Below are 24,067 nucleotides of genomic sequence, written 5' to 3' on the forward strand. Positions count from 1 at the left end.
GCAAGACAGAAGGGCAGCCGCTTGTGGGCTTAGCCTATAAATACAAACACTCCATTTCCATAATTACAGAGAGAGCCAGGAGCCGTCTGGACAGAGGGGCACAGCAAACCCTCATCAGGGAGCCCTTAGACTCCCTTTCTGATGGGTAGAAATTATAGTAGGACATCAAAGAGCCTTAATACTACAATTACACACAGTCACTCTGCACTACAGTTTCAAAGTATCCAAGTCCGTGCACATTATGGCTGCATAGTGTCAGTGAGCAGTCGTTTTGCCCGCATCAAAGAGTGCATTGAGTGCATATATAAAAGCCAGATGGCATTTTCTAAAAAGCGTAGTCTTTTAAAAAACTTAATAAAACAGTTTTAATTGAATCAGTGTAACTCAGTTACTTTGTATAGTAAATTCACCTGCAGCAATAAAACGCAAATGCAAAGAGAGTTCAAATGCGTTTATCAACACACTGAAATTTATCATATTTTAAAACGAAAAAAGAGGAAGCACACACTGGGCCAAAAATATCTACCCAGTACATGCAAATATGTCGTTCTCATTTCACTTTTTTGTGTTCCAATATCAAACCAGACTTCTAAGACATAAAAACAATCAATGTTCGAGTCACTCTAGTTTTACTTCAAGAACTAGATTTAGAAAGAAGCATCACAAGAACAATTAAACTACCCCCCCCCTTCATAACAAGATAACAAGTCTATGCAATGCTCAGCACCGGTTTCTCAAGGCCACTTGCTGTATATTCATTCTCTGTTTACCACTGAAACATTAATTTTGCAATTACACCTGACTCACTTCTTTTTATGCTGTTGTGGAAATATTTAAGAAATCAGACCTACCTCTCTCTGTGCTTTGTGTTAAAAATCACTTTTATTCAATTAAAAGTCCTTACAGTTTTGAGCAACTCAAACCTTTACCTCAAAATTATATCCATAATGTGCAGCAATAACACATTACAGTGTTAACGTGTTGAAAAATAAGGCGCCGTCACTCTGTGCATGTCCACATAACAGTGCATACATTATGTGCCACATAAACCTGATTAGTGTTTTGTATGATTACAAGGATGCAATAATTCAGGCCATTTGCAGAAAAGTCCTCCCACTAGATTACTAGACAGTGATAACACAAATCCATATGAAAAATAATAAATATCCAAAAGGTCGATTTGGCTGAATAGCAGAAGTAGTAAAAAGGTGTAACAGCACCAGTATAAACAAGAGAGGTTTACACTTCCTCCATTTAATAGAGGCATTAGTTGCAGGGAGCTATTTGGGTGTTACAACAATGCAACCAATGATGATCTATCTGACAAACAAGCTGTTCGCAGAGGAAGAGCGCTCCAAGTGGACAGAGCTGGGTTCACAGGAAAGGAAGACCGTAATGAGTATCATTAGCATCTTTAGGATTTCCAATATATTCCAGTACTCTTTTAATTCATGCACTTTACTTATATAAATATTAGCTATGAAAGCATAAATGCCCAGAAACACCAGTAGCATTTAAAATGAGAATTAAATCATGCTACTGATGATCTCATAACTTGTTTAAGACAGGAATGGAGTTTTTTCCCCCTGTCTTTTATTTGGTTGAGCTCAAAATAAAACCGTATAACTATATACACTAAAAGAAGAGGTTTCCTAAAAAATGAAATAAAACAAAATAAAAACAAAACAAAATAAATTTGAAAAAAGTCAATTGAATGTCAGCAGTGCAAATGTTTCGACTTTCATTGTGATTTTTCTGAGCGATATAAAAACAGTTTTAGGATGTATCTCACTTCATACATGACAAATTAGCTGCATTCGTTTCTAAATAAAACAAAAATATTTTTAAAATGTTATTTTACCTTCAAAAAAGCCCCTACAAATTTGGATAAGGTAAGGCTGATTAGCCATAACCAGATATGGAGTTAGATATAGGTTGTAGTAGTCGAGTACCCTGCCGGTTTGGCTTGCGTTAAATCCATGTTCTTGGAGGATGAAGCAAGGCTTAAATCAAGTGCCTCCATATTGTCCCTGATTATAGTTTCCACATAGTTTGGGAGCAATGAACCTTAACTAGTAGCTAAATGTGGAGTCATTTGAACACAAGTACAGTCATAGCTGCAGAAACACTGGGCTCTTGCACAAGTTGGTAACAGGGGGTGCTAGTCATGTCGGGCCAATGATGGTACTGTTGTCACGAGCCTGTAGATGGCGGGCTGTAAGGAAAAGTGAAGGGGACAGAAAGTTGTGCTGGAGCACGCCTGCTCAGGTGTTCGGCATGGTGGTCTTGCTGAGAGCGATGGCCAGCTCCAGGTCCTTCTGCTCCTGGAGCTGCAGCCTCCTCAACCTCTCCCGTTCCTCATGCTCGCTCTCACGCTTGGCCCACTCCAGCTGCTCGCTCTCACTTCCAAACTGGAGCAGAGACACAAACATTAGATGTGCGCAATAAAAAGCAGGAATGTAGTCGTATAAGACACAACAGACAAAACACAGGAAGAAATATGCAAAAAATTAAAAATAAATAAATAAAAATCAAGCGTTTCTAGTTGGGCTGATTCTCAAAAAAATGCATTATTTAGCTAAATGATCTGATACATAGAAAAATACTGATCAAAAATTGAATGCAAATTAAAGACAATTAGATTTCACTTTTACGTCACACAAGACAGCAAAGAAGGTGCTGCTCCACTACAACAAATCAATGGTCACATTTCCCAAATTCTGTGTTTGGATGCAGGAATGCAGGAAAATAATTATGCTCGAGAATCACTTTACTTAGATTATGCATTGCCGACAGGTTTTTCACATGCAAAGAATCGAAAAGCACACCTTTATACAGTCTTACCTTAACATGTTCAGATCCTGGCAGAAAAACAAAAATTACAACACAGAGCTCGATATAAAAACCACAAATCCCTTTCACAACAGTCATGCTGGCATGAGGGATAAAATAAATACATATCATGTCAAGTGATACAAACCAGACACAAAAGATGCCATGCATCACCTCTCCACATGAGAGCACAGTCAGCCGTTAGGCTATACAAGATGGCAAATAAGCGGAAGGTGGGACATAAAGAGGGAGATTTACTCTGTTGTTCTCTGCTTTGAGGCATATCATGCTTTGACAGCGAATAAGCCTTTAGCTTGCACTTCGAGACTTGAAAAATGCTCCTCAAGTGATACCTGACCAGGCAAGTTCATGAACTCGCCAACTATGAGTTTATAAATCCTCGCTTCCTCTCAAAGGAAAAGGCAAAGATGACAGCAAGCATGCAAGCCCCTTTACCAGGTGCACAGAGCCAATCTATAACTCGACAGAGACTAGCAGAGGGACTGTCCAACTCAGTCATGCAATCATTTACTTTCCTTCTAAACCAAGCAGTTGAAAAGCTCTCACATGTTCTGTCAGTTGTTAGTTAACAGCCAGTAAACACAAAAGTTCTTTGAGTGCCTTCTGAACACACTGCTTTTGGGGCGTTAACAGAATGAGGCCCAATGACACAGAGCTGACACCTCTGTGGCTTGAACACAGCAATCTAAAGATCGAGATGAGATCAGCAGCTTGTGCAGGCAAATATACTCTACAGCAAGTACACTACACTTACAGATGCAAAATTTGCAAAACCCATAGGATAATCTTTGGATGTTTTACTCGACTGTGTCGTAAAGAAAGAGTCTGCACCGTCTGCTGTGGAGCCAACGCTCTGGAGCAGCTCTGATGGACTCAAACCTATCAGAGAAGGAAGGACATTTAAATAAGATAATATATATAAAAAAACCCAACATGACAGAAAATGCTGCTGTTAGCATCTTCATTAGAGATATTTCTCACCGATACCCCCCTTGGGAAATTGAACTCACACTTTAAAGGCTAACGCATAATACTTTGCCACTAAATATTCACAGGAAGCCAACAGCTTCATGCAAGCAGAGTAGTTACCCAGGGGAAAGCCACATTGATTCAAAAAATGTGGTTAACACCTTTTTCAGTACAGCTCACTGATGCAGTGAAGCTTAAACATGCACACGGTTGCTTTTTTGGAACTTGCAATTGTAAAAGATGGACACACCCTTGTGTACAGTAAGCACACATTTCTTATAATGATGGTACTATTAATAAGTGAGAATGTTGTTTATCTCACGGACTTTGTGCACCAATGCAGCACAGGCTGCTCCTGCAAATTCAAGGGCTCAATTTTCCGAAAAACTAATTCTTTGATTTGTCAAATTAAAAAGAATTGATTAAGAAAAAACAAAACAAAAAGAAAAACAAGTATTATTAGAGTTGTTTACAAATGCTGCTGCAACACAGCTGCAAAAGAATAAATCCAATCAAATAAAAAAATATATTAAAAGTTCTAACTGTTGAGCAACTGTCCTTGTAATACAGAAAGTCAACAGTGCCCACGGTTTGTGAGAGTGGACTTCTCACTTCCCCATCACCCTTGAAGCACGTCTCTACTCATCTCTACCCTTTTCTGTGCGGTAAAGGGGAACACTAACTTTCCCAGGCTGATGCTTCTGCTACAAGAATAAGTGCAAGGTCACAGCGGAAGGGCATGTACTGGGCATGGCTTCTAGGTAATGTGTGAATTCACATGTGCATAAAAAAAACAACACGAACAAAACCACTAAAAAAAAAAAAAAAGGATGAGAAAGTTGTTCTCAAGGCTCCTCATCCTGTACACAAGAATATCTTAACACATCACTGCGGCAGAGTCTTAATAACAGCATTATCATTTAAAGGACTCGTATCTCTGCCAGCAGCTTTCCTGTTTACCAAATCAAAAGAAGAAATTATGTTCTCAGCACCCTAGCACCTCAGTAGGGAAGTTGTTTTTTTTCTTTTTTTTTTTTTTTTTTCTTTTTCCACCACCATTAAGCATCAAATCCTTATTTCACAGGACGGTTACTCGCCGTGAAAACCCCCAAAAGTTCTTATGCTTTTATTTTGAGTTACATATGAGTAAAGAGAATGTACCATCATCACTGGCATATTAAAAAAAAAAAAAAAGTGTGATCTGTTTAGCAGATCTGACCCATTTCTATTTCCTAGTTATGAACACCATGCCTGCACATGCGCAGTCAAGTTCATCAAAAACACGTTTTATGGTATTTTATATAGATATACATATGAATAAACTCTATGCTTACCATAGGGAGGTGCAGGCCTCTTAGGCACACTTTTCTTTGGGATTGGGAGTACAGGATTGTCCGACTTCTTCTCAGACACAAGACAAAAAGAAAAGAAAAACCATTAGCTGTATACAAAACGATGACCCCAACAGAAATGTCAGCTAAGATGTAAAGCCTCTGGACTTATACAAGGTAGACCCTTTTCAGAAATGTGATAAATTGGAAGGAAAAAAAACAAAACAAAAAAAAAAACAAGACCTCAGTCACGATGAAAGTTAAATTAACAGCACGGCTTTCTTCAGCTTTAGTGGAAAACTATGCTTTATGGTGCAACTGATTCATAACTTCAAGTCTCCAGAGCTTACCTTTGACATCTGACTAAAGTCAGCAAATCCACCCCCCTTGCTTCCAAAAGAGTTGCTTCCAAAGGGGTCTGCTTTCCCAAACAAATCTGTGACAAGAGTACATTGAAATGCATTTGGAACATTTGAATACATTTATGGAAAGAGCCAGAAACTATAATGAAGTTCAGCCCCAAACCACACATTCAAAATCCTCTCTGCATCTTGCTTATTCTGAAAGGGCCTGTTTTCTATTTTCAGAAGAGGCAATGTGGCATGACCGTTTAATTTTCCATGACATTTTACAAAAAAACTGTAAAGCAGAGGTTTTGTTTAACCTGACGCATGCATCGGGCGTCATTTGGCGTCCTGTTAACTATAACCATGCCTGGCTTGTTTTGAAGCTCAGCAGTATGCCACTTAATGAAAAAAAAAAAAACCTGCATTTTTTCACCGTGTAAAAACAAAACATCGTAAGAGAATATGTTTGTTGTGAGTGTTCGACCACAAAAGGCCCGTTCATGTGCAGGATCGGTGTTTTTCTTTTGCGCACAGTAACTCAGCTCAGGTCTACAGTCGACTCTGTGTTCATCTTAAACACGTGTAGCACGGCAGAGCATCAACCAGCAGCAGCCACCAACTTAAAACAACTTCCGCACCAAAAGAGGCACAGCAGTTCAACAGCAGCAAGTATAAAGACAGGACAGAGGCAGAAGGGAACTGGTTAAAGGAGTGGCAGTGTATTCTAGTAGAGAAGGACCAGCAGTCACAGAGTTTCTGTTATGCTTGGCTCCGGTTAGCCTCCTGTTTTTCCAGGGGGTGGGGGGTATTTTTAGTTGGTCAGTAGTTAAATGTGTAGGTACTCGACTAAAAATAGCCCAAAACCACAGGAAAAATTGAAGCCACAGTGAGTAAAAATTGTTTGCCCCTGGTGCTCCCCCCCAAAATAAAATCTAAATCTAACACGTCACCCAGAATGGGCAAAAAGACTCTTTTAAGATGGGTTTCACAACTAAAGAGAGTTCTCATGTTTAGATGTCTGTTTTTAGAGTCATATTTTCAGTAAAAGGCTTGGAAAATCTGCTCTTATTAGTACAGGGATGACTATACGTGGAAATCGGCATGGATTCGTGCATGAAAACACGATCATACATCATCGTCTCAATAACAGCGAATGGAGAAGGATGAGTAACATATTTAAATATGACCTGTCCAACTTATGTACGACAAACTAGCTACATGAGGCCTCTTCCTGTTAAAGTTAAAAGATGGTTTTTTTTGCCTCTCAAAGTACTTAATTAAAGGGGATCATCAGATTGTTACAGTTCTTGAGATGACTGCTGGTATGAGCTGGTTGCTATTTTAATAAAAGTGAAATTGAAAAAATGTTAAACTGAAGAACTCTGGGGCTATGTGCAAACAAATTATTCTGGGTTTTAATAATTTAAGATTTAAAGTCTCTTTCAGTGTGCTTTGACTTCCCATGTTGCTTCTGTACCTGAGTCCTTTGTTTTTGGGCTGTTTGATCTGAAGGAGTCACTGCTGCCAAAAGGACTTGGCTGACAAATGCAAAAGAAGGGGGAAAAAACAAAAACAAACAGAGTGAGATTTAATTCAGTCAAACACATTTAAAATGTACACACTATGACCACGCCACAAATCTCTTTCTGGTTTGCTTTTCCATTTATCTGCAACAAGCACAAAAAAAAAGAAAATCTTCTTGGAACTAATAATCGCACTGCATCTAAAAGAGCCATATTAACACTCCAAAGTAGTATCACTTGGGGAGGGGGAGGGGGGGGGGGGTCAATACCTTGACTGGAGGTACAGGTTTTCTGCTAAAGGGGTCTCCAGATCCAAACAAGTCTGGCCTGTCAGTTGTCTTAAAAAAGTCTTCAGATGAGGTGCCTTTGAAAGGGTCGCTTTCTTTGAAAGGATCACTTCCAAATGGATCTAGAAAAAGGACACCACCATCATTTACATCCTCTAACAAGAAAAGCTCATTAGAAGGGATACAAACTGAATGCAAGCAGCAGCTGACAGAGCCACAGTCGTTACAGAAAAAGGAGTAAATAAGGAGACTTGAGGAAGTATTCACACCTTTGAAGAGGTCAGATTTGAAGGGATCCTCCATCTTGAAGGGGTCTGCTCGAGTCTCCTTGGCAGCACTGTTGTTGTTGAACATGGCTATCCTTGACTTTAAAGAGCCCTCCTGATTAACCATCCAGAAAATAACAAATCATCAACAATCTTATCAGTAAAGCCCTTTACCAATGTACCCGGAAAATATCCAGAAATTAACTTCCACGTTACAAGTCTGGGTACATTTGCACTTCTCTAGCATCTCCAGAGCAAAACGACAAAGGAAACAAAATCTGAATCCAGATTATTAGAGAACAGAAAAAATGAGTTTCTTGGATTTAGACTAAAATTGTATTGTGAATGAATCATCCTTCATAGGTAGTTGTGGTCTCCTCACCGTACTTCTGAAGCTTCCATCCTCCCTTTCAGCAAAGCCTTCATTTAGGTCCGGCAGGTTGCTCAAGTTTCCTGCGTTGATTTCTTTCAAAGCATTGTTGTACTGCTCAATGGTCTTGGTCAACTCTTTCTGGCTCTCTTGAATCAGTGACAACTTACCACGAGCCTAAAAAGCACAAAGAATGTCAATCTACAGTATACCAACATGCTTCTAAAGAACCACACTGATATCTATCCACTTATATCCAAAGGTAGGTAGGTTAAATCATTCACTGTCTATGAACCAATAATTTCCACTATGACAATATAAATACTGTGACCTCCTCTGGCCCTGACAAACGTTCCCCGTATCATGACAAAAGAAAAAGCCAAAACTGAAAATGAAACTAAAGAAAATCAAAAGTAAAAGGAAACATTTTTAAATATTAAAAACTAAACTGAAATAAGAAAACGGTTTCCAGACACCAACTGAAATAAACAGACTTCAAAAGAAAAATACAAAAAAATAATACAATAATTCCACAACTTAAAGGGAGCATAACAAATCTGTATCAACTGGGGCTAACAAATTTTTGGGTAGAAATGCTGGCTGTCGTTTTTAGGCAGGATTGTAATCTGGATTTATTTCAGCTAACAGAAACAAACATGGTGCTCAAATCTGATGAATGCACCAGACATTAAAGTCACTAAACTGAACTGCCTGTAAGCAGTTTAGGTGTTTTGTACCTTTAAAGGTAGGAGTACCGGTAAGAGAGTAAACATCTGCTTCAAAATGATTATTTAAAAAAAACAAAAGAAAATAAAAACAAGTTAAATTCAAACTTGAATTTAACTTCACGTACTAGTTGAAACTTCACTAGTAGATAAGCATAAATTAGTATAAGTGTTATTATTAGTACTACTGGATATCTAGACCTTTATCCCACTTTCCAACCTGATCTTTAATCCCAACAATGCTACTATGGAGCTTGGTGGTCTGAAGTGGCACAACATCCTAAAGTAACCTGTTGCCTTTCCCTCTGAACTGACCTGACTGATCTCATCCTGGGTGGTTTTGAGTGACTTAATGATGCTGTCCAGCTGAGTCCGACCGGAGAGCAATCTCTGCTCTAGCTGTGCCTCCTCCTCTTGGACTCTATTCAGGTCCGTTTTGGTGCGACTCAGTTCATCTTCCTGACTGCGGAGGTCAGTCTCCTGTGAGCGGATCTGGCTATGCAGGGATGAAATCTTCCAAACAAAAAGAAAGGAGTTTATATCTGCAGGATCAACATCCTGCTTGCTGTTCATTTAGAAATTGTAGATTTCAATTATAAATTTTTTAAATGCAATTAGTGCTTCACTTCTTACATATTTTTTTTTCCACATCCATCTTGCACCAACAAACTAAAAGCCAAATATGCACAGCTGCCTCTAAAGCAGTTACACTGACTTTCTAAACAAAGACCTTATTGTATATGTGGTGAATGTGTTTAAAAATACTAACTCTCACCACTTTCATGTAAACAAATCTTAACCTCAGATGATCAATGTTTTGACATCTGGCCTGATATCCGAGATCGCACTGACACCAAACCATTATCAGCTTAGACCAAAAAGATTACACTACAGTAAAACCACAAATGCATGTGTACCACTGTCACCAGTAGCCAAACACAAAACCCAATAACATTTCTCAACTGAAATACATGCGCATCACTTCAGTGTGTCACATCTCTAACCTTCTGGGTTTCATCCTGGCACTTCTGCTTGATGTCGTTGAGCATTCCCTCAAGCCTGGAGCGCTGTTGGTCCATTTCCTCCAGGCGTACCTGGGCATCCTGCTTCTGGGACTCCAGGTCTTGCAAGCTGCTGCTCTCCCTTTCCAAATTATTCTGCAAGCCCTGAGGGTCAAGGAAAACCCGCACAGAGGCACATGTGTTTGCAGAAAGTATAGCTATTAGGCATGATCTTTTCTGAGTTATTAAGCCTTCAGTTCCCCTCAAAATTATGCAATTTGTGCTGGATTTGAAGTATTTCTGACAACTTTTTAAATTGTAGAATAAAACGGACTGGAATTTACTCATGAATACCATTAACTAACTTAACTTTAACCAGGCAAACTAAATTATTTTATTTTATTCAGTCTTACCTGCACATCACTGTTTTTTTGTCTGAGGGCCTCCTCCTTTTCTCTGATCTCATGCTCCAGGATGAATTTGTCTCTACAGATGAAAAACACGAGCCAAACAATGGCAGAGAGGTTATAAAATGGACATCACTCACCAACAAACAACAGGCAAATGACAAAAATTATACCCGGTGTTTCATTTTTCTGTCTAGATTTGCAGGCAACATAATGGATAAGAGAAATCAGAATTAAAATATTCAATCAAAATGATCTGCCAACATTGATTTCTTTTTTACAAGGCTATGGAAAAGTCACAGAAATTAACACACCTAGTAACCTTTAATGTTTTAAATGTAAAAAGTTCAACGTTTTAGAGGTCTAATGGGCATCAGCACCGAGCAGTAAAATAAATGTATTAATGTGAACTGATGCACTCTGTGTGCTTGAAATGGAAATCAATTCACAACAATTACTTTCATCTGTTATTTCCAGCTACGGTGTTACTTTTTATTGGTATTTATTTTATTTTATTTATACGGACACTACAGATCTCCAGCGACTCATCAACTGCCCCATTTTACGTGAACGTGCACAGAGCCTGCAGCCAAATATCTGGTTTAACAAAGAATGCTGAAACCGCTAACGTGATGCGATATCTGTTATCTCTGACTGTGGTTTTCTAGTTTTGTCAAGCCACCCTAATGCAACGAGACTAAACAAAAAGAGGCTAAACTCGCTCATAGTCCTTCTGCAGCACATTCATTATGACTATGTCACTGTTGGTGCGTTATCAAGTGCCCTGTTTAAAAAAAAAAAAAAAAAAAAAGGTTACTTGAGATGAATTTTTAATACTTTTTATTGGCTTATAAATGTATTTTACAGTATGCACAAATCTATTTTGAATTGTAAATGCTAATGGAACGATTGCACCTTCCATGCGCTGCAGTCTTTATACACTATTCTTTGACACATTCTCTTAGTTGCTTCCTTCTTACACCACAAGTGTTTGGCCATAGGGTGAAAATACTGACTGCAAGAAAAAACTATTTACATCAAATGTTAACTCATGACCATGACTTCCTGGACTGCTGTCAATAGCCAGAAAAGGCCAGCAGCCAGTTAATCAAGTTGCCCAACAGGTTGTTTGTGTGGGGTCTTTGTTCGTTTTGTTTTTTTAAATTAAACATACTCTGGGCCATTTGGGGTAATGATTATATTAAACCCTGGTGCCAAATTACATTAGAAAAATGTCTCGTGATAATACAAATATATTTAACAGTCCAAAAACAGACAAAGGTGTAGTCAACTGTAACCATTTACTGCAATTCATTTTCATGTTTGTCAGCAATCCGTATAGAGTTACACAGTGAGAAGTATGTTGACAGCTGTTGAGTACAATGCATCCTGTATACAAACAGTACAATAGTATGAAAAAAACTTTGATCTAGAACATCACCTTACTAAAAGCTTGTCTACTTTTTCCTCACAGGAAGCGAAACAAAACTGTCCCTACTGCTAGTTACGGTTTAGTGGGCTCACCTCTGCAGATGAGATATTTCCTTACTGAGGTCATCCAGCTCTTTGATACCTGTCGGCTCTGTCGACCCTGTGTAGCCGATACCGTCCTGAGGTGAGAGACATTGAGACAGACGAGTTAGACAGCAGAAAAAAGGTAGGAGAGAAGATATGATGAGGGTGACTGGAGGGGAGCACAGAAACAGTTGATTAGGACTGGGAAATGGACAGGCGAACGACGAAGAATCTGTTCTAACAGGCGAAGGAGTACAAGGAGGGAAAAGAGGTCAGGGAAGATGTGAGTGATATGCAGTGGGAAAGAGGTGCTCCCCGCTGTTGTGTCTAAAGAAACAAAATTCAGAGGAAGGAAATACAAACAGCTCACACAGTTAGCGTAGGAGCAAGCCAGCCAGACGATACATAAATTGCACACAAGGCTATTTAAAAGAATTCAATGCAACAGTAAATTTTGGAAGACTGTTCATTGAAGCCTAAACAAAAATATTGGGCAATTCGCAAAATTGCTGAAGCAGACCAAGACAACACATAATCTATTTAAGCTTCGTGTTTCACCTGAAATAGGAGACTATCCATGATATATAACTGATACAGATATATAACTGATAGCTGATGCCAACACCATCAGCTATTGGTTCACTTCCTATTTATAAAGTTGTTATTGGCCCAGAATTTCAGTGCATTTAAATTAAATTGTGTTTCTTAGAATTTACTGTCATGATGACATTAATCTGATAATATTAATAATAAAAGCATGATTGGTCTGAAAAGCTCAACTGGAGTAACTGATTTGTTTTCCTCACCTTGGCAGTCAAGCTTAAACCCACTTAGTTCAGACAGATTAAATTTTACTTTTACACTCATTGAAAAATAAAAAGCTAACTTCTTGGTAATGGTAATTCATGTTTTTTCCCCCCAGATAAATTTAAATAAAAGGTTACATGCTGGTTTACTTGATTGCCCACTTAACAGTGGCCCCATTTCACTACTCATATTAAAAATTATTTGTTCTATTATATCCTCTTTAATATAATAGAATTTGTATTCTCTTATGCTGCGTTTCCTTGAAGATCAAAAAATGTCAAGCCAGTGATGATGACAGCAGGTGGCAGCACTTTAAATGTTCCCATATTATTGTTCACCTTCTCTTTGGAACAGAGAGAGAGAATATAATAGAACAAGAGCGCCACCTTGTGGCAAAGGCCCAACTACTCACAATGTGCACCTTAAAAAAAGAAACCAAGTTCTGGTCTCACAGAAGGCAATTTTTAATAAGCACTTTGTTAAAAAAAAAGAAAAAGAAAAAAAAAAAAAGAAAGAAATTGTAATAAACTGGCAAACCGACAGATGAAGAAGTGGTTGGAATATGGTATAGGCAGAACTCACAAAGCCCATAGCTGATGATGCAGATCGTTCTGATGGAGGGATCATGTCAGGAGTGAGAGCAGAGGGAGGGTCGATGCCTTTATTGACCTTTTGTTGGATCAAATGCATGGCTAGAGCAAACTGCTCCTCGTTCAGCTTGCCTGTTTGTTTTGTGTCAGCAAGTCCCCTATGGAGGAAGAGGAGACATTTTTCTCACCCTATTACATACTTCTGAGCAATAATATCAGCAATTTTTACAAATATAAATCCCCACTGAGTGGTTACCACGGACAAATGGTCCATTTTATGCTGGTTAAGTGAGCATCCTTTAAATCATTAAAAAAAAAAAAACACTTCTGTTCCACTTCTCTAGACCAAATGTAGTCATTTGGTTGAACTCAGATGATTTGAACATTTATATACACTATAATACAACTTCATACAATATAAACAATTTTAATATTTGCACTGCCTTTTAAAATTGTAACTACACCCTACTCTTGCGTACACAGCATTCAATTTACTTTATTATTTTCTATTCTTAGGTTTATTTTATTTTTTAGTTAGTTGTGTATTTAGATGTGTGAAGGGAACTTGCAAAGTAAGAATTTCATTGCTCATTGTAACCATTTGTGTTTTGCAGTGTATATGACAATAAACTTCTTGAATCTAATTTTAAGTGGCCACAAGATGGTGCTATATAGCTTTATCTGGGAGAATCCTCCTGACTATGTTTGCATTTTTAAAAAAAAGAGGAAAAAAAAATCGACTTCCCGTTCAAATCGACTTTAATTTGAATAATCTGGTATTGATTCATTTAAAATTAATTTTTAAATATAAATGTATTTTGCCATAAAAGCCAGAACCTCCGCTAAAAGCTCACAAAAACATTTCAACAATTGCCAAACAGCTAAAACAGCAAATGATTAAAGAGCAGGTAAACGGATTTTGCAAAAAGATGTAAACAAAGCGTCGTTAACCCGACAGCTCGTACATGGACATGTCGGGTGCTGAAAGCCGACATCTGACAGATTCTGAACTGCAGGCTTCGTCACTCTCTGCCCAATATACTTCTATACTTCAAGACCAGTTTCCCATTAAAAAACTATTTTCTGCATTACTCACTTGCCTATTATGCACCAGTCTGTTGTATACATTGTTGTCAGCTTCTGATTTTTTCTCTCCCCAAAATAACCTCCGACAGCAATAAAACCGCTGAAACTTTGCTCTGTTCTGCTTCAGCAGCATCAGTCTTTGTACAGGTAATGTCCACATGTTGATTCGTGGTTTTCTTTAGTTTTTGATCTACTGCAGCATATTTTCAGGGGGGTTATATGCTATAAAAGATCAGGCCTGGAAAATCTCCTTCACATTTTTCTCTGTTTTATCCTCAGTTACTTTGACACAAAGGCATCTGCTGTGATGCTTACACCTCTGATAATGTCTCACACGTGTCAGTTCTGGGGTTTTTTGTTTGTTTGTTTGTTTGTTTTTTTACCTCCTTCGTAATTGCACAGAAATAGTCAAATAATTTGGAATGATGCATTTTTAACTTACAATGTTTAGAGAGTTCATTCAACAGTATACATCCAAGAGGAATTATCAGAATTATAATATTTCTGACCGAGTCAAAACTGAATCGAATCAAAACAGGACGAAGTGTAAAAATGTATGAAAATGTTGACATCTTCACCAATTTAACACAATGGCAACAAAAAGAGTTAAGTCTATAACTTTTTGAACAATGAAACAGTTTTTGTGACACCAACACAGTGGATTTTAAATGTACACGTTAAGATAAAAACCCAGATAAACCTATCAGAGAGATAGCAACAATTTTAGGACTGGTCAAATCCACAAACTTGTTCTCTCCTAATAAGAAGAAATGCTAATGAAAGCTCAGGAACACCCGAAGTTCATGATGACAGAATTATTTCTATGGTTATGAGAAATGACCCATCATTTTTCATATAACCAAATCAAGAACACTCTCCAGGAGGTACACATACAATCAAACACCTTTATGAATGCGTAAGCAACACAGTGCCCAGTGCAAATGGATAATAACGCAACACAAACTGCAAAAGAGCCCGAATAGTTTCTCAAGGGCAAGAAATTGGATATTCTTTGATGGCCACGTGAGTCACCTGATCTCAACCCAACAGAGTATGCTTTTCAGTAACTGAAGACGAAACTTAAGGCATAGAGAGCCACAAACAAGCAGCAACTAAGGGTGGCTGCAGTAAAGGCCTGGCGGAGGTTTTCAATGTAGGAGAGACAGTATATGGCAATGCCCATGTGTTCTAGACTTCAGGCAGTCATTAACTGTAAAGGATTTTTATCCTAATAATGATTAATGTAATACTTTTATTGATTCCCTTATGAATGAAAACTGAAAGTCTGCACTTCAACCATATATGAATTATTGTATTTTAAAAGCCACTGTGAAAGTGTAATGAAGAAAATGTAATTTGCTTGTGTTTTCTTACACTGTAGTGCTTTGGGAACATGTTATTCACAACATACAAAAAAAAAGAAAAGCCCCAACAAACAAAATCTCTAAATATGTCTGAGCTGTGGTCTTACCATATCTGTGCGAGCATCGTCTGGGAGAGCGTACAATTCATGAAGAGCTCGATGACATCGCCGCCGTTGACGAGGCCGTCATTGTCAGTGTCCGTGTTCTTGAAAATTTCTTTATATTTCTCTCTGTCAGCCACTGGTACAACCCAGTTCACCGCCGGCTAGAGACAACAGAAGACATTGTGTGATATGAAATGATGAACACAGCATTCAGTATACAACAAACACACAGTTCTTCTTCGGTGCAGACAGGTGTACTTCACGCAACAAGAGGAATTTGTGAATCTGCACAATGAAATGGTTAAAACAGATCAGTAAAAACAAACCCCCCCCAAAAAAAACACAGTCCTCAGCTAGATGGAACTGCATTTGTAGGATGCTTTCTCACTGCCCTATCACAAACATTCACACAACTGTATAACATACACAATACATTAAAACTGTAACTAATCAAGCTAATAAAAAATACAAAAAATATATGCAAAAAAATGCAAGATGAAATGCATACCTTGCATTTTATTTCTGTCAAAAAAACAAACTATTAAAAAACAAAATATAAAATAAAGCGTTTAAAGAAGCAGAAAGGGCCATGAATTAAAAAAAAAAAAAAAAAAAAAAAAAAAAAAAAAGACAGAACAACATAACAACTGATCAAGTGGTCAAGGTACAAAGGTAGTACAAGTATTGCTACTCGTTACTTTCAAGAAAACCTGTTTCTCCAAAACTGAAATCCCTGAAGCTGTATCCTGGTAGAGAGAGGTTGGCCTTTGAACAATGCTCAGAACAATGTGGCAAAACAAGTCTACCCATTTGCAACAAAAGACAGTTAATACATGGCAACCTAGCTTGTTTAAGAGTTAAGAATCTGCCCTTGTGACACGTAGAGAGAACCAAGAAAAAAAAGAAAATAAACAAATGTAGTGATTTTCCCTCATTACATCAAACGAATAGTCATGTGACCATTCGTTTGAAATGCATGGTCATATGTGATATGATCATTTAAAGTGCTTTCCACCAACATCAGCTTCAGAGAGCACTTTATTATGTGCTTCAATTGTATGCACATATCCAATTTAAAATCATCAATTGACACAATATGTTTCTCTTTGGACTGTGGGAGGAAACTGGAGGACTCAAACACTTATGCAGGTAAAGGTACAACATGCAACCTCCGCAAAGACCAACCCTAGGAGGTCCAAACCCAGAAACTTTTTGAAGCAACATCACTGTGCTGTCCATTACATTGATATTATATATTAGGTTTAATCACATGACTCAACGGCCATAAAGAGGCATTTGCGCATCTTCGACTAATAATACTGTCCACACAAGCAATGTGAGGCAACATACCGGAGAACTGGACTTAAATGACTGTTTTGGAGAAAGGTTGGCAGCACCGGAGCCAAAAAGAGCAGCAGTGCCGAGGGGAGTAGTGTTGACCAGAGGAGAAGTGCTGCGTAAAGTTTCTTTGAGAAGAGCTGGACCAGTTCCAAGGCCAGACAGAGCAGGCAGCACAGGAACAGCACCTGGAAGTCCAACCCCAGTCTTCTTCCTCTTAGAAGGGGGGATAAGGGAAGCGGGTAAACTAGTGGGGAGCGGCTCCTTCTCCATGGTGCGATACACAAGATGCAAAGCCTGTAAAATGGAAAGTATAACCAATTAATACAAATAAAGAAGGGAACCCAGATAATATGTCAGTACAGAATCACAGTTTACCACGGTGAATTCTTCTTTGTCCAAGTGTCCATCTTTGTCCACATCACTTAGGTCCCAAATCTGCACAAACAATGAGTAAGTGCTCAATTTTAACAAACTGTTAAAATTACAAAAAAAAAAAAAAGGCTGCATAGTAGTACTTGACATGTAACATCACCTTTCCTAACACATCCAGAGGTAGCTTGGAGTTTATCAAAACTGGCCTGACTTTATCACCAGAGAGGAGGCCATTCACAGGTAACAGACTCTCAAAAATTCCCTCAAACTTTCCCTTTTCATCAGGCTGGGAAATAAAGAAAAAAACAACAACAACAACAACTCAAGTTTAAGTGACAAGCCCATTTTTCTGTGATATCCTCATGACAGTTCTTGAAACCTTATAACATTTTACCTTAATGGCCCACTGTGAATCAGATGCTGTTGTTGAAACAGTTAGTAATGGGCTGCTTGTATCTTTCTATAAGAAAAAAAGAAGAAATAGAGTGAAATGAAATGCATCAACTTATCATTTTCTAAGACACTAAATAATGAAGTTTTCATATGATCCACAGAAATAATTCCCATAACATTATTGATTAATTCAGTTCTTTGGAGTTATTTATAATTATCATTATTAATTGTAATTATAACTTACAAATTTGGGTGCAGCTAAGTTTTGGTTGAGATTGTGAAGACTTATGTCATTTCCACCCTGCGCAGATGCCACCAGCCTCAAAGCTATGAAGAAACCCTAAAAAAAAAAAAAGAAAAAAAGAAAAAAAAAAAGAGGAAGAAAGCAGAACAAATCCTGTTTTTTCTGCATGTATCAGCACGACAATACCATCAAATTTACAAAGAAATTCTGCGTTACCCGCTTGTCCAAATAGCCTTTTCTTTCTGAATCTGCCAAATCCCAAATCTAAAATACGTACATAAATAAATGCAAAGGTACAAGATTTTAGTTAGGTCAAATACATGACTGTGTGTTGTGTGTACATGTAGGTGACACTGTTACCCACCTTTCCCAGTGTGCTGTCTGACAGGCCAGACTTCTTAAGAAACTGAGCTGCATCGCCAGCTGATATTTTGCCTGTGTTTCCTGGGTCGAGCTATAAAGAATCATGAGGAAATTACCAGGAGGATACAGAGGATAGAAGTGTCTTTAAGAATGGGGTTACATAAAAGATCATACAGAGATGAATGCACAGTAAATGATCTGAAGTGAGGTGGGGAGCAACAGCAAACAACGTAGACCTTACCAGTCTGTAGTAGTTTTCATAAACTGGGTTTCCACTTGATAACTAAAGGAAACAAATTACAAATGAATGTGTATTAAGCATCAAATATACTAAATTAAGTTGCTAGAAAACGAATGGCTAATTTCAATGGCAACAAACTTCCAACATAGTTAGTTCATAAAGTAAAGGCCATCTTTTTTTTTTTAGTTGCCACTTAGTCGTGCTTTGTTTTCAACAACACCACACTCTACACTAGCTTCATTACTGTCTTCGCCAGCAGTCGCTTTCCTTATCCTTTAAAGCGTACACTAACTTTGCTATCCTAACCTAGCTAACCCTGTCAACTTAGTTGACAGCGGAAGCTTAATAAAGCGTTCACAGTAGTTTATATTCATCCTATCTTATGAAGACCTAAAGCAGTCAGATCACATAACCGCTGTCGCTGTCAGATGTTAACGCTTTCTAATAAATTTTATTACTTTTCTTGAGCTGTTTGGAGTTGTTACCTGACTCAGAGTCATGAACGCCGCCATATCTCCTGGTGTCTCGGGAGTGCGCACAGAGTCCTTAAAGGGAGCGGGCGCGAGCGCCTGGGGACCGGCGGGGACCGCGGTTCCGGTGGGTGTGGACACCGCGCCCTTGTCAGAGCTGCAGAGCAACTGCGCAAATTTGAATCCTATTAAAATGAAATGAGGTTTTCATGCCTGGGATGGTTTGCATGTGTGGTCAGCAGGTGTCCAACTTTACTTGGGACTGCACGGCATTTTTTAACCCCTAGTGCCGGGGTTTTGTCAGAACACCGGTCCTACAACGTCTTACATTTTCATTGGCTGCAGACAACACGTGGGTCTTACAGGGATGACGTCGCTGCTGCGTCTCTATTAAAACCCCAAATAACTGTTTTACAGAAATTTAAGACATACACGAGTGGATAAAGCCCATAAATCCAAGCTTTAGTGTCCTTTAAGGTCTCTAATGAATTAGAAAAACATTCAGTTTAATGCAGTCACTGGATTGACGCTAAATAGTTTCAATTATGTTTTAATTTTTCAGATGTCCCTTAGTCCCATATTCATTTTTCCGAGATGTGGTACACCAAAAAATCATACAAACAGGCAAATTTTATGAAGACTTATGTTTCTGTTGTTTTTACAAACACATTTTGTTTTCAGTTTTTAAGTTCACACCAGATAATTTCCATGGCTATTTGTGAACTACATTTCAGAACACACACACACACACATATATATATATTTTTTTTCTTAGGTGAAGTGTAATTGTAGTTAACCCAAAGACACATGGATTACAGGCCCCCAAATACTAGCGTTTTCTATACTTGTCCAGAATTTTTTCTGGGGAAGATATAATGAAGCAGGCACTAGATATCATTAACATGTATGGTCTCCTTGACATGAAGTGACTTTCACAGTATGAATATTTTATCTATTGCTCTTGGGTGAAACAATAAGGAAAAAAATAGTATGCATTTGACAGTGTTTTTTTTAAATTTCCAGCTTTTTCTGTAAAAAAAAAAGTATATTTATTCATACCAAGCTTGGATATAAACAGAAACTTCTTAATTGATTGAATTGAATCTTTAGGAGTTTTATTCACAGATAGAGGAAATGAAACTTCATTTGACATTCCTTTTTGAAACAGTTGGCATGGAGTCCACTAATTTACATCTAAACCACAAGCAGTGCTTCTAAATTGTGAACTCTCACACACAAAATATCAGTGGACAATAAGGTTATAATCTTTTAATAAAAACTTTGGTATCAATAACATTCTGTCCCATAAAAATAAGACACACACAGGGGCTCACCACCGGTTTGTCCAGACTTTCAAAATATGATGCAGGTCCCATCAATTCATTCCTAATCAATTAATTCAATTCAGAGTGTGGGGACAAAAGAAAAAGACAGTGCTGCATACATAACCAAAAGAAGTCATCATAGTATTGATTTGTCTCTTCACATATTTTCTTTTTTTTTTTTTTTTTTTTTTTATGGTCACAACTTTTGGTTTATGCTTTGTATGTTCTGTTTCAGAGTTAACGTTGAAATCTGAGCGGCTGATGTTCTTAATTTAATATAATTACTACATTTTCAGCTCTTTCAAACACCCTAAAAGAAAAAAAAGAGAGAGAAAAAAAAAAAGAGGGTATTTGCAAAAAAGTAGACATGCAGACCACAGACTGCATAGATTAATCTTATATACAGTCTGTGGTCTAGTTTAAGAGAATCTAAAAAAAAAAAAAAAAAAAAAAAAATCTAGCAAACAGCAGGTGACGGTTTATAGTTATTATCTGTTATTACAAAATAAAGAATGTACTTTGAGTGGAAAACCTTAGAATTAATCCAGCAGTTCAGGGTTAAGATCAAAATGAAAGACCCCAAGTATGTTACAAACCATTTGCCCCCCACCCCCTTCCAATCTACTGCAAATCACCCTTTAGCTGGGTTGTGTCCAAATCTCAGGGAAAGGATGCACAGCAGCCACAATACCCCTGGGAAATATAGGACAGTTCCTGAGGGAGCACACCCACCCCCAAAAAAGGGAAAAAAATAAAATAAAAAAAAAAAAACAAAGAAATTCTATGCCAACAACCCTTCAAAGCTCATCTTTAAGCTTTCCTTCTTCTTCATCTGTTTCTGAAAGTGCCTCATCTGTGTCTTCTTTCGTTTCTTCTTCTTCTTCTTCCTCCTCCTCTTCTTCTTCTTCTTCATCTTCATCATCAGCAGCTTCAGTGTCCTGCTCTTTGTTCTTCTCCTCCTCTTTTCGTTTCAGGTCATCTTGCTCCTGTTTCATTTTTCTCTCTGGCTCCTGTAAGGAATCACAAACAACAACAACAACAAAAAAATCAAGTCTTTTAATCACAGCAGTAGTTCATAGGGGCAGACTTTGTGCTTTGCATGAACAACAAGTTATGAGTTAAAAAGAATAAGGCCAGACCTTTGTCACACCCCATGTCTCCTTTCCAATCTCTTCTGCCTCTTTCACATCATCTGTAATCAGGAAGTTGTCAAAGATTGTACCAGATTTCACCTGAGGAGGAAGGGGGAAAAACCAAAACTGTTAGACTGTAGCTCAACTGCCGCTACCACATACCTTAAAGATGAACCGTGTCTCACCTGCCAAAGATCAAGACCCAAAACACCAATGTTGTCAAACTTGTAGATGTTCGAGTCTGGGCTGTATTCAGGATTGTCAATTTCAGGATGCACCCAGGCTCCTTTGTAGTTGGGGTTATCAATCTGCTTGGGCTTCCATTCTCCCTGAAATACAGGAAGTTAAAAAGGGTTATCAGTAATGCAATTTAAAAGCATTTTAAGTATTTTATATATTAATATTAAAGTATTTTGGTGATCAATTTCTAGCCTACTTTGTACTCTGGGTTGGGGATCATGGGTGGCTCCCACTCTCCGTCCATATCCTCATCCCAGTCTTCAGGCTTTTTAGCATCAGGATCTGGAATATTCTCGGGCTTGTCCCAGTCCTAGAGAAAAACAAAATACTGAGGTTAAAATACACAACTATTTGCACAGAGCAAAGTAAGAGGTGGTAGAATGACTGTACTGAGTTTACTCACCTCAGGCTTTGCGTCACTAGGATCATCAATCTTGGCACGGTCATCCCAATCCTCTGGCTTCTTGGCTTCAGGGTCCTTAATTTTCTTAGGAGGCAGAAAGTCCCAATCATCCTCCAGACTCCCAGATTCCACCTTCTCATTATCGATTTTTACTTCATAGGTTTGATCTGGATTCAGGATTAGTGTGTACAGGTGGGTCAGCTCATCATCCTAGAAAGAAAAAGCAAAACAAAAAAAAGAAGCAGGGTTTAGACTAAAGCCTTTGGTGCAGAAGCAGGTTTCCATTTAAAAATATGGACTTCAAAACACAAGAATTACCTTGCATTTAATCTCTTTCTTAATGAGATTATTCTTGCCTTTGTAATTAAAAATTACATGAACTTTCTTGGTGCTGTAGCCACAAATGTCAGGGCCTAGGGGAAAGGAATAAAATTAATTATTACACGTATCAAATCCAGTGACAGCTGGAAGCACTGTAAATCACACAGGTCATTATTACTTACCAAACATAATGTAGTAAGAGGATTCTCCATGCATTTCAGTCTGCTCCAAGTCCGCAGGAAAGACCTTCACGTAGCCACCACCACAGTCGATTTTCTGCTCATGCTTGACTGTAAACTGGATGACCAAAGGCTTACCCTCATTGCTGAAAGAATCAAAACGGGCAGAGGCCGCATAGAAACGTGCATCCTGGCTTGTCTGCAGACCTGAAAATGAAAGTATCAAACCAAAACTAAATATATTTTGTTCAGCTTTAAACAAACATAAAGTAGGAACCATAATGGAAATCAGACATGAGGGCACTTTGTAGGAGCTATTCGAGACATTACTACTGCTTATTATGATCAAATGACTCATTTTCACTTCTAGAATAGAATTTTTTTTTTTTTTTTTTTTTTTTTTTTTAAAAACAGGAACACATTAAATGTCAAGTGCCTTGCTGCCATTTGGACAACAGTAAACGCTATTTTGATCAAAAGAAAACTTTGTAATGAAGATTTACATTAGAAAGTCCGAACATGTACCTTTGTCTTTCTCTGCATCGCCATAGAAGTCGCCAGCCGTGAGCTTCCACTCTCCGTAGTCTGACTTGTGCTTGGAGTTCACCCAGCGACTTCTCCATTCATCTGTTCAGAAAACAACCAGTAAGTTTGCTGAGGATTAACACTACCGGGCCAATAGAGCATGGTACGTCATGAAAATCGTCTCAGAATTTCCCAGTAATTGTAGATGCGACGACAAATTGTCAATGTCGAAATTTAGTTTCACTAACTGCAACTTGGACGACGATTATGAACTGATATCGATATTACGTCTGCTCCCTTCGACCTTAATGAATGTTGCCAATTATCAATGGACTTTTGATTATTTAACGGGGAAAGGTTATATTTTTGAGAGGACTCACAGTCTAGACAACAATTTTTGTGACACAACGATGTCTGAAAGTCAAGCTAACAGGCAGTGAAGTGCTAACCTTGCAAAGTTATAAAAATTCTCTGCACAACTTACCACCATCCAGAAACTCTTCCCGAAAGTAAATCTTCGCATGTACACAGTACACTGCTAATATTACTGCAATTACTCCTAAGACTTGCATTTTCCCCATTTTCAGCTCAACTTTCAGCAGCTCTGCAGGAGCGTCGCCGGGCAGGACAGCAAAAAGACTGTGCAGGAGGAAGAGAGGGGAATATTTTAGAGTTGCTCCAGCGAACAGATGTCTACCCGCTATTGGACAAACAGACGGTGTGGCTGGACCAATCACAGTAGACCACGAAACATATGTCCTGTCCGTAGCCTGGTCCAAGATCAGTTGTTGTTTGAGTTATGTCGGTCGTGTTGGTGCGGGAACCACCCTGTAGAGGGTGGTAATAACAAATAAAGAGTGTAAAGTAATGACTGTCTTGTGAATGTTTATTTATCTGATGTGTTTCAAGAGGACGGTCAGCAATACGACTACAAGAAGTCCCCCCAAACTATGAAAAACGCTTTGAGAATGT

General features: G+C 38.3%; 2 protein-coding genes across 5 annotated transcripts; both read right to left on the reverse strand.

Moving 5' to 3' along the window:
- Positions 1 to 860: 860 nt before the first annotated feature.
- Positions 861 to 19,071, reverse strand: eps15l1b (epidermal growth factor receptor pathway substrate 15-like 1b). 4 transcript variants are annotated; one of them, XM_085438258.1, is made up of 24 exons: positions 18,985 to 19,071; positions 18,500 to 18,541; positions 18,260 to 18,349; positions 18,112 to 18,159; positions 17,896 to 17,991; positions 17,653 to 17,718; positions 17,419 to 17,544; positions 17,262 to 17,321; positions 16,896 to 17,180; positions 15,549 to 15,706; positions 12,984 to 13,149; positions 11,604 to 11,689; positions 10,086 to 10,158; positions 9,676 to 9,837; positions 8,987 to 9,184; positions 7,959 to 8,123; positions 7,580 to 7,691; positions 7,293 to 7,432; positions 6,978 to 7,038; positions 5,504 to 5,589; positions 5,157 to 5,223; positions 3,608 to 3,732; positions 2,845 to 2,861; positions 2,269 to 2,411 (listed from the first exon to the last, which is right to left on the reverse strand). In XM_085438258.1, the coding sequence occupies exons 1-24, from the start codon at positions 19,009 to 19,011 to the stop codon at positions 2,342 to 2,344; spliced, it is 2,526 nt and encodes an 841-aa protein (XP_085294384.1). In that variant the 5' UTR covers positions 19,012 to 19,071; the 3' UTR covers positions 2,269 to 2,341. The 4 variants fall into 4 exon arrangements, with proteins under 4 accessions (XP_085294383.1, XP_085294386.1, XP_085294384.1 ...); XM_085438257.1 differs by lacking the exon at positions 2,845 to 2,861 and having other exon boundaries at positions 861 to 2,411; positions 18,985 to 19,069; XM_085438260.1 differs by lacking the exon at positions 3,608 to 3,732 and having other exon boundaries at positions 861 to 2,411; positions 18,985 to 19,064.
- A 1,152-nt stretch (positions 19,072 to 20,223) lies between these two features.
- Positions 20,224 to 23,779, reverse strand: calr3b (calreticulin 3b). The gene is made up of 9 exons (XM_085439524.1): positions 23,580 to 23,779; positions 23,096 to 23,197; positions 22,574 to 22,777; positions 22,389 to 22,483; positions 22,071 to 22,280; positions 21,864 to 21,977; positions 21,613 to 21,756; positions 21,434 to 21,526; positions 20,224 to 21,304 (listed from the first exon to the last, which is right to left on the reverse strand). Exons 1-9 carry the CDS (start codon positions 23,674 to 23,676, stop codon positions 21,092 to 21,094), a joined length of 1,272 nt encoding a protein of 423 aa, XP_085295650.1. The 5' UTR covers positions 23,677 to 23,779; the 3' UTR covers positions 20,224 to 21,091.
- Positions 23,780 to 24,067: the final 288 nt, after the last annotated feature.

The sequence above is a fragment of the Copadichromis virginalis genome, linkage group LG18, assembly GCF_057382275.1.
Source record: "Copadichromis virginalis isolate Kocher_CV1m ecotype Utaka linkage group LG18, C_Virginalis_male_GT1.1, whole genome shotgun sequence".
Lineage (NCBI taxonomy): Eukaryota > Metazoa > Chordata > Actinopteri > Cichliformes > Cichlidae > Copadichromis > Copadichromis virginalis.

What these genes read in the sequence shown, in the direction of transcription:
- calr3b (XM_085439524.1), bottom strand. Translation starts at nt 23,676, where the DNA reads ATGGGGAAAATGCAAGTCTTAGGAGTAATTGCAGTAATATTAGCAGTG. An exon ending in CGATGCAGAGAAAGACAAAG is followed by an intron (nt 22,778 to 23,095) that starts GTACATGTTCGG and finishes TTTCATTTTCAG; the next exon opens with GTCTGCAGACAAGCCAGGAT. An exon ending in AGAAAGAGATTAAATGCAAG is followed by an intron (nt 22,281 to 22,388) that starts GTAATTCTTGTG and finishes TTTTCTTTCTAG; the next exon opens with GATGATGAGCTGACCCACCT.
- eps15l1b (XM_085438257.1), bottom strand. Translation starts at nt 19,011, where the DNA reads ATGGCGGCGTTCATGACTCTGAGTCAG. An exon ending in CATCATCAGCTATGGGCTTT is followed by an intron (nt 11,690 to 12,983) that starts GTGAGTTCTGCC and finishes CTCTCACCTCAG; the next exon opens with GACGGTATCGGCTACACAGG. An exon ending in CCCAGGATGAGATCAGTCAG is followed by an intron (nt 8,124 to 8,986) that starts GTCAGTTCAGAG and finishes TGTGCTTTTTAG; the next exon opens with GCTCGTGGTAAGTTGTCACT.